The following is a 10,224-nucleotide window of genomic DNA, read 5'->3' on the forward strand; positions in this document are numbered from 1 at the left end:
TTGCAAATAACTAGCTTTCATCAATCTTCTGAAGAGCTGGGTATGACTTTCAGCTAATGGAGTGAATTTTCTAGGAGACTTCTTTTCAAGGTTTACACGTGGGTGGTTATACTATTTTGATTAGAAGGAGGAGGTACTTGATGATAGTTTGGAGACATTTGGACGTTTATTTGGTTATTTAGAAGAGTAGCTTGAGTATGAGGCTGATAATTTGGTTGTGGAACTTGGCACTGGGGTAAAATATTTGGAATTAGAGCTTGACATTGGGGTTGAGCGTAGAATACAGGCTGAAAACTTGGTGAGGATGATGAGGAAAGAATATTCCTAGGCTTGAATTTCCTTTTTAACTTATCAACAAAATTAGTAGAGACCGCAGTCACATCCTCTCTTTTATTTTTCGAGAATACAGAAAATTCAGATGATGTTGGGGTTTTGGCAATTTTTCCAGTTCGAATGCCTTCCTCTAACGATTCCCCAATCTTTACTAAATCTGTGAAAGTTGCTCGAATCGCGGATACCATCCTGGTATAAAATTCTTCTTCCTGTGCACGAGAGAAAACCGATACCATTTCTTCCTTAGACATGGGAGGTTGTACTTTACCAGCTTCTTTTCTCCAATGAAAGACGTAGTCTCGAAAACACTCATTATACTTCTGTTTGATCTGGTCTAGTAAGTATCGGTCAGGGACTATCTCAATGTTAAACGCGAACCTGTCAATGAAACCCTTGGCCAATGCCTTCCAACCTGTCCATCTTTTCAGTTCCTGATTCATGAACCATTCTAAGGCTTCACCACTTAAACTCCGGCTGAACAAATGCATCAATAATTCTTCATTTTTCCCTACCCCCACCATTTGATCACAATACCTTCTCAGATAGGCCATTGGATTTTCGGTGCCATCGAACACTTCAAATTTAGGGACCTTATACCCTTCTAGTAAATCTATTCTAGGGTGAACACATAAATCATCATACCCTAAACCATCGTGGTCCCTCCCTCTATGAGATCTTTGATCCTCATAATCTGTTCATTCATAGCTAGCAATTTTAGTTCATGCTCGATCCTCTACTCTTTTTCCTTCTCTTTATAATGGTCCACCTCAAGATTAGGAAGGGAATTATAGATGTCAGGGGATATGATGGCATGAGAAGGATTTGGAAGGGAGGCTTGATTTTGCAGATAAAAAGAAGTTAGTTGGTAGATGGAGAGGACATTTTGGAAATTGGAAAGGTTCTGTTGAATTTGCGAGTAGCTTGGTGGAATCTGAGAAGGATTTTGCAGATTTGGAAATGAATTTGGTGAATTCGGGGATATATTTGATGGATTTTGCGGGTTTAGGAGTGAATCTTGTGGATTTGGGAATGAATTTTCTTGATTTGAAAATATGTTATGGGGATTTAGGAATGGATTTGGAGATGGGTTTTGTGGGGTTAGAGATGGATTTTGTGGATGGTAGGCATCTGGATTATTTTCACAAATGGTGTTTTGGACAAATGGAGGAGCGGAGATAGACAATATGTTATTTGGCTAATTCTCGAGAATAGGTGTACTGAGAGAAGGAATTTGGAGTAGAGTCCCGTGTCCTCCTGGAGTGGGGGCATTGACGGTGATGGCCAGGTTATCCAAATCTTGAGTGCAATTTATCTCCTCCTAAAGCATTTCTAACTTTCTTTCGAGTTTCGTAATCATCTCACTCTGTTCCGCTATTACATTATCCCTGATGGTCAATGTATTTTCTTCGTCATTTCCAGTCATTTTTGAATGATGGTCAGAGGATGGGATTTTGTGCGCTTTTGACCGGGTGAAGTAGGGATGTTCTGCCAGCTGATTTCAACACGGAGTAGTTTTCTATTATCTGTAAAGTAAAACAACTCAAAAGCAAACGTGTTAGTTTCCACATGTGATAAGCAATGCAAGAACCTGACAAGAAATAGCCACGTAGAGTCGTTTGTGTCATAGCCAAATTCATCCATAGGAGCATAGCGGATAAACTTGTCTTTGATCCAAATAAATGCACATAAACACATAATACAGTTATATCATATAAAAACATTATAATAATGCGTATCCTAACTGGGGTGACCCTTTTGAGCCAAGGGTTTGAGCCTAACGATTTTTGAAGAAAAATATATGCTTGGTTAAGGTCAATCCATTATCCCCCAACTTTTATAGACACTAAAAGGGCATAAATGCCTACAAAAGATAACAAAAGAGGGATACAATCTTTAGGGAAAAGGAAATAACATAAAAGAAGACACATTCCCACACAGGGGATAGAAAATACTAACTCCTGGGTGCTTCTTCTATCAGCCTTCGCCTTCTTAGCTTCGTCTATTTCTTATATTGGTGACATCCGTTGACGTTCAAACTATGCCTTAGATGCAACCTCCCAAATCGATCAATTTCTTGCTTAACTTGCTTTAATTCTTCTAACGGAAGTAAGAAATCAAGTTTTTTCCTGACCCCCAAAGGATAATGAATTGAATTAGACAAGCAAATATTTTCTTCCACACATAAATATGGTTCGTCTATAATTGACTCGGGGTCAATAGACACAGGGTAGATTTTCTAATGGGCCCAATACCCCGCTCGAGTACTGGGTCATCCTAGGCTCATGCCTAAAATAGGTTTTTGGTTTCGTTCTATCCTAGGTGTCTAGAGTGGGTTTGAACACTGGTTCTCAAGAGGATAACTTGAGTTTGAAAATACGAACAGCCATCAGATGACTCACGTGCTAATAATTCGTTCGTATTTCCAACACATTTTTGGAATTGAACAACAGGGGCCGGGACATCCACGAAACCACAAAACAGTTTAAATAACGCAGGAATATGCCATGAGATGCGATAGTTAAACTTCATAGAATCGAAATATACAAACACATAAACAGTTAATCAAAAGACGAAATCAAACATTTGGTTAGAACCTAATTAAATATCCCCAACAGAGTTGCCATTTCTGTTTTACGGAGAAATTTTGACTTTTTTAGAAGAGTTGCCACTTAATTTTGAAAAGGAATTAAGAAACCTTTAGAGAGTACTTCAAACGATTCAAAAGAGGAAAATCATTTAAGTTAAAAGATTCTGAGTAAGTGGTTCCTATTAGCATTTTAGGAAGGTGTTAGGCACCTAAAACGTCCGCTAACTTGCGGTTATCCGAACTGTTTGAAAATTGTCTTTGATTAACTTCTAAAAGATTAATTTGTTGAAAAGTGATTGATTTTTTAGAAAAAAGATTCTGTAAAAACAGTTTTAGATGACCTAATAGGGATTTTAACTAAGTCTACACAAATGAAATAAGCAAGTAAACACATAAACGGGGAAAAGGAGAAGAAAGTAAACAATTTAGGCCATTGGGCCCAAACCAACAAAACCTGTCCTAGGCTAATTGGGCATTTGACCCATTTCACCTGTCCTAATCTAGTTTTTGAGCCTTTGACTCGAATCTTACTCCACCTGTATTAAGTACAACTTTGGATTCTAGGCCCAAATGAATAAATAAATAAAATAAAATAAAATAACGATAATAATAAATAAATAAATAAATAAATAAAAGAACAAATGAGACTTTTGAGTCTCTGAGCTACTTTGCTGATGGGTTCCAACCCATTTTCTTTTTCTTTTATCTTCTTGTATCCCTGTGCTACGAGGTTGACATTGAATTTACTCCTTCGAGTCCGACTCGGGATTAAATGGGCCTTAATGGCCCATAATGGGCAGGCAAAGGAAAATGGGGAGTTCAAGTAGGACCCGAGCGTATCCATATGCGAAAAAAAAAAAGAAAAATAAAGTAAGTAATACGTGTTCAAAGATCAGTACTTGAAGACCAGTAATGTTATTAAAAGAGCATTTTCGCGCACAAGGATAATAGTAAGCCATGATATGAAGCAATGCAATTTATCTAATAAAAAGACAATTAACCTATCCTTGGAACAATTTCAAGAATTGAATCGAATGCAACATGATAAATTAATCCAAACAAGTTCAAGAATTTAGATCGAATGCAATATGATTAACCAATTTTGAGGAGAGGCACAAGATGTCTAAAACAGTAAAGGAATCTACACCTTATTGGCAAAAAGTATATGTGTTTAAAAAGATTAGCTCACAAATGAATCATCAAAATGGTATGCATTTATGGAAAAGTGGTCATATGTGATGTGCACATACTATTCTGCCACATGAGAATTCTAAAAGTATTTGTAAACAAGTTCAAGAATTTGTCTGATTCACTTTCCAGAGAGCATGGTGCACACACACAATTTAACTCATTGAAAATATATACTACACCACAGCATATACACAGGAAAACCTTTTTCTATAATATAGGTCATACACCCATCAAACTATACCCACACAGAAGTTTTTGATACTGCAGCGTTTTTGAAAATAGGATTAAATATAGATTAGGCATTAGACTCGAGATCGAAACGATGAGGAATAAGTCAAAGAGATTGTCTTCCACGTTCATTAAATAAGCTGAGGCTTAGACTTTCACCATAGAGATTATTAAATCATGATAGAAAACTAAACAAGATAAGGCAGAGATTCAGCGATATGTATATACGCTGCTTCATGATATAAAAATGATGGCTAATCAACACAATCAACGAAACAAGGAGCTTATTCAAGGCATTCAATGATATGTATACACACTGCTTCGTTATTCAAGGCATTCATCGATATATATATACACTGCTTCATAAAAGAATGGCTAATCAACATAATCAACACGAAATATGGAACTTATTCCAGGAAGCCAAATTGAAAACTACGATGTAATACTGATTCAAAAAAATAACATAACCACAACAATCACAAACAAGTCCTAAGGCCATCAATGGCTTCTACGACAACAAACTCCAGCCTCATTCACGATTACGATGAAAATATTAACTAGTTCTACGGAAAAAAATGGGGATGAAGCAGAAAGTGACGAAATTAAAAGAATAAGAGTATATTCACCTCTTCTGGAGCAGTAAAAAGGGGCAACGAGCTAACACTGGACTCTATCACCATCGGAGGATTCTTCCGCGACTCCGAAAGCTCCGAGCCGCCCCCAACCTTCCTTGGGAAGAAGAAAATTTTATACTCAAACAAAAATATACTAGTTTTTTTTCAAAATGACTTTTTTGACCTTCTGAGACTTGCCCTTTTTGGTCAATAGTGAGACCTTTATATAGAGAACAAAATAGGATCCTTTTTTTAGCTCCACCGATGTGGAATTAGGAAAATTGGGGGGTATTTTGGGGTTTTTGTAAAGGGTAATTTTGAATTTTAAAAAGAGGATAAGAATAATCAGTTGTAATTGTACGAATTCATACAAATCAGCCGTTTGGGATGACACCTCAACACCTTCTAGAAGATTCGACCATTTTTCTGAGAAAATCAAAATGGGAAAAAGGCTTACGAGTTATTGCACTACTATCTATAAAATCATTACCAGAATTCTTACTAATAGACTGAAGAATATTGTCAGACATATTGTGAACCCTTCCCAATCAACTTTTATAGAAAGTAGAAGTATTGTAGACAACATCCTGTTTAGCCATGAAATATTTAAATGGTACAATAGGAAAGAATTGTCCCCAAGATGTGCTATGAAAGTAGATCTTAGGAAGGCTTATGATTCCATTAAATGGGGTTTCCTGAAGACACTCCTAGCTGAGTTAGGATTTCCCAGTAAATTCATCACTTAGATCATGGAGTGTGTCACTTTTGTCTCTTACTCCCTAGTTATCAATGGAGGATTAGAAAAACCTTTTTAGGGGAGGAGAGGGATAAGACAAGGGGACCCTATGTCCGTTTATCTTTTTGTCATAGCAATGGAATATCTGCATAGAGAGCTCTAGTTAGTACAACAACATAAGGATTTCAAACACCAAACCAGATGTAAAAAACTTGAGGTGGTTCACATCAGTTATGCAGATGACCTTCTAATGTTCTGTAAGGCAGAGATAAAGTCTGTGAGGTTGTTACAGGAAGCTTTTGATAAATTTTCAGCTGTATCAGGCCTCCAGGCAAATCCTGATAAGATCTCCATCTATATGTCAGGGGTCAAACCCCAGCTGAAACAGGAACTTGGGTATGGTGAAGGAAAGTGGACTTTCAGATATCTGGGAGTCTCTCTGTCATCAAAGAAACTCACAGTGGGTCAATGCTTACCACTGGTAGAGAGAATAACAGGAAAAATTAGTTGTTGGATTGCTAAGTTGTTATCTTATGCTAGCAGGGTTCAATTAATCAAAGCAGTGCTCTTCAACATTCAGATATTTTGGGCTCAAATTTTTGTACTTTCTAAAAAAATCCTTAAGATGATTGAAGCCATCAGCAGGACATTTCTTTGGACAGGTTCCACAGAAGTCTCTCAAAAATCCTTGGTATTTTGGGACAACATCTGCATTCCCTTAGGTGCAGGAGGGTTGAACATACAGAATATGAGACTGTGGAATAAGGAAACAATCTTGAAACTACTATGGGCAGTCACTGAGAAGAAAGATTCTCTTTGGATAAAATGGGTCCAAGAGTACTATCTAAAGACTGAAGGAGCAGAGACATGCACTATCCCAGCAAATGCCACTTGGGTGGTAAGGAAAATACTGGCAGCAAGGACATACATCATACAGTGCTTAAGTTTGCAGGGTGATCTCGCAACTAAACTTCATGAAATGGTTGTTAACGACAAATTCAACATCAAGAAAGTCTATACTCAGTTTTTACCCCAATATCAAAAGGTACCATGGAAGAGCTTAGTACTCCAATAGAGCATTCATCCTCAGCATAAGTTTATTCTATGGCTAGCTATCAAAAGAAAACTTGCTACAATAGATAGATTGTTAAAATTTAGTATTCATGCGCCCCAAACATGTATCTTTTGTGACTCACAGGTTGAAACACTAGACCACCTATATTTTGGTTGCAAAGTAACACATAGCTTGTGGCAAAAACTGTTGAAATGGCTCAGTATACAGAGAACTTTGGGTGGCTGGACAAAAGAGATTCAATGGGCCTCTAACTGGGCAAAAAAGAAGTCAGCAATGGGGGTTATTATCAGTTGTGTATTTGGGATGTTGGTTGCAATAATTTGGAGGGAAAGAAACCATCTCAGATTCCAAACAAGCATATTCAATGCTGAAAAGCTATTCAAGGAGATTGCAGTGCACATACACATCACTGGCAGACGAAAACCGAAATGGCAAGCTCTATTATTGCAGTTGAACAACGTCCCATAGCAGCTTGTATTGAATGATTGAATGATGTAATAGATAGGAAGTAGTAGCAAAACTATTTTTTGTTTTTATAATTCTGTGAGGCAAGAGGTCAGCTCAAGCCTGGTTTGTAAAAACTCACTTTGGTATAAATAAAAATTTCATTTATTACCAAAAAAAAAAAAAAATTATGCTTTGAAGATATAAATTTTAAGTAAATACATTTTATTTAGCCATTTAATGTTAAGGGTAGTATTGGAAGAATATAATAAAATCCTCTTAGATTTCATTAGAGGGACAACTACATTAAAACAAATATTTAAAAAAAAATCAACTAAAATGAAACGGAGAGAGTACTTTATAAAAGAAAATCTTAAAAATCTAAAATATTTTTGAAAAATACTATTGTTAATTACCATTTTACTTATATTTTTAACTTTAAAACTATTAAATAAAATAAATATATTTTTAATTTTCATGATTAAACCTCCTTACTCCCTTCCATAAAAGATATTTTCGTCCTGACAGATCTGACTCAGTTTCTTTTTATATTCCCACCATTTCCTAAAGCTTCCTCCAACAATCACGGTGATTGGACTTCATCCCAAATCGGAAATACCAAAAGATGAGCTGCTGGTGGTCTGGAGCTATTGGTGCTGCTAAGGTAATTAATTTTCTCTCTGCAAAATCTCGCTTCAATCCAAGTCTTCATTTGGCCTTGAGAATATTTTTGGCATATAAATTGAAGTTAATTTGAAAATCATTAAAATCCTGTTTTCACCTTTTTCTCAATTTCACTTTTACTATATTTTTCCTTTTCAAATCATATCTTAATTTGTATATTATATAAAAATGACTCTATTTAAACTATATTTCATATTTGAATCATATTCTTTTTCTTTTAAAATTACATTCAAATAATAATATATTATTTGCAAAGATAACAGTTTAGTAAAATCTCAAAAAAATTATTTTTTTTTCTCATCCGATATTCGGTGCTCGCATTGAAGCTCCAACTAATACGAATCGCGCGTTGTAGCGCTACAACGCTCCCAACAGAGTACCCTTTTGTTAAGGATGGAACAGGAACACAATCATGTTGGTAAAAAAAAGATTCAGTTACTTTCAAGGTCTAATGGCTACTAGTTCTTCCTTCAATAATCTAATCTAAGTAATATGTAATTGCTAATCATCACGCAGAAAAAATTAGAAGATAATGTTCCACAAAATTATGAAAGCGTTGCTCTAATTGTCGGAGTCACTGGCATCGTCGGCAATAGCCTCGCTGAGATCCTCCCTCTGGCCGACACCCCCGGCGGTCCTTGGAAGGTCTACGGTGTTGCCCGCCGCCCTAGACCGTCGTGGAATGCCGACCACCCTATTGAGTATATTCAGTGTGATATATCGAAATCAGAAGATACCCAATCCAAACTCACTCTTCTCACTGATGTCACCCACGTTTACTATGTTTGTTGGGCAAATCGATCTACAGAGCTCGAAAACTGTGAAATCAACGGTAAAATGTTTCAAAATGTGCTCGATGCTATCATCCCAAATTGCCCCACTTTGTCTCATATCTGTTTGCAAACGGGTCGAAAGCACTATCATGGTTCATTTGAATTGTTCGGAATAGTAGCCCATGATACACCACATCATGAGGGTTTGCCCCGTTTACCCATACCCAATTTCTACTACACTCTTGAGGATATTTTGTTTGAAGAGGTGAAGAAAAAAGAAGGATTAACATGGTCAGTACATAGGCCTGGACTAATTTTTGGTTTTTCACCATACAGTTCGATGAACATTATTGCAAGTCTATGTGTTTATGCAGCTATATGTAAACACGAGGGTTTGCCATTGAGATTTCCAGGTTCTAAATCAGCGTGGGATGGGTATTCAGATTGTTCGGACGCAGATTTAATTGCCGAGCATCAAATTTGGGCATCGGTGGATCCAAACGCAAAGAATGAGGCATTTGATGTGAGCAATGGAGATGTGTTCAAGTGGAAACATTTGTGGAAGATTTTAGCTGAGGAATTTGAATTGGAAGTTGAGGAATTTCATGAAAGGAAGAAATGTACATTGGAGGAGATGATGAAGGACAAAGGACAAATTTGGGATGAGATTGTGAAGGAGAATGGATTGGTAGCAAGTAAATTGGAGGAGATTGGAGGTTGGTGGTTTGTTGATATTGCTTTGGGTGGAGAGGGTCCATTGGATACTATGAACAAGAGTAAGGAACATGGCTTTTTGGGTTTTAGGAACACCAAAAATGCCTTCATTTCTTGGATTTATAAGCTCAAAGCCTACAAAATTGTTCCTTAATTAGATTTGATTTGTCGTTTGGAATTTGTTATGTCCGAAATACTTAACGACTCTTTTGGTAGGATATTTAAGAATAATAAAGAATATGGTGTGTTAGTAATGTTGAGAATTTTTTTATTCAATGTTTGGTTTCAATTTTTGAAAAATTACATGCATTGCATAGTTTGAATAAAAATAAAATACTTGTTTAGAAAATACCTCCACAAATATGATTAAGGATGTGGAAAGTGTTTTTGAGCAACAATTATGTCTTTAATGATACTAATTTGTGCGTTGACACCCATCACATTATTAATATCATGAATTTTCTTGTAGTGATTATTTACACCTTAATATCAAATAGAGTATATAACTAAGGTCCGCGTTGACTAAAAATATGTATCAAATAAGATATTAGTGATACAAAAAGTTAATACATGCATTATTTTCAAATTCACTAGTGATACAAAAAGTTAATACGTGCATTATTTTCAAATTCACTCTGCAAACGTAGTGTTTAAGCTAAAGAAAGTGTTCACTCAATTGGTCAGATCCCTCACGTTCATTAGAAATTACATTGTTCGACATCTAACCAAGGCATTGAGACAAACTTCAATGAAGTATTCTGCGAATTCAGATAGCCTCAACGACTTGGAAAAAATGACATGATTGAGCAAACTTGTTTTAGGGGTAGAGTGTTAATAGATAAAAA

The 10,224-nt window shown here is 36.2% G+C and overlaps 2 protein-coding genes across 2 annotated transcripts; both read left to right on the plus strand.

Moving 5' to 3' along the window:
• Window positions 1–5,939: 5,939 nt before the first annotated feature.
• Window positions 5,940–7,232, plus strand: LOC124885695. The gene is made up of 2 exons (XM_047393945.1): window positions 5,940–6,734; window positions 6,888–7,232. Exons 1-2 carry the CDS (start codon window positions 5,940–5,942, stop codon window positions 7,230–7,232), a joined length of 1,140 nt encoding a protein of 379 aa, XP_047249901.1.
• Window positions 7,233–7,698: 466 nt separating this feature from the next.
• Window positions 7,699–9,633, plus strand: LOC107877750 ((S)-8-oxocitronellyl enol synthase ISY1). The gene is made up of 2 exons (XM_016724453.2): window positions 7,699–7,872; window positions 8,409–9,633. The coding sequence occupies exons 1-2, from the start codon at window positions 7,834–7,836 to the stop codon at window positions 9,531–9,533; spliced, it is 1,164 nt and encodes a 387-aa protein (XP_016579939.2). The 5' UTR covers window positions 7,699–7,833; the 3' UTR covers window positions 9,534–9,633.
• The last annotated feature ends 591 nt before the right edge of the window (window positions 9,634–10,224 follow it).

The sequence above is a fragment of the Capsicum annuum genome, chromosome 7 (genome assembly GCF_002878395.1).
Source record: "Capsicum annuum cultivar UCD-10X-F1 chromosome 7, UCD10Xv1.1, whole genome shotgun sequence".
NCBI classification, from domain to species: Eukaryota; Viridiplantae; Streptophyta; class Magnoliopsida; order Solanales; family Solanaceae; genus Capsicum; species Capsicum annuum.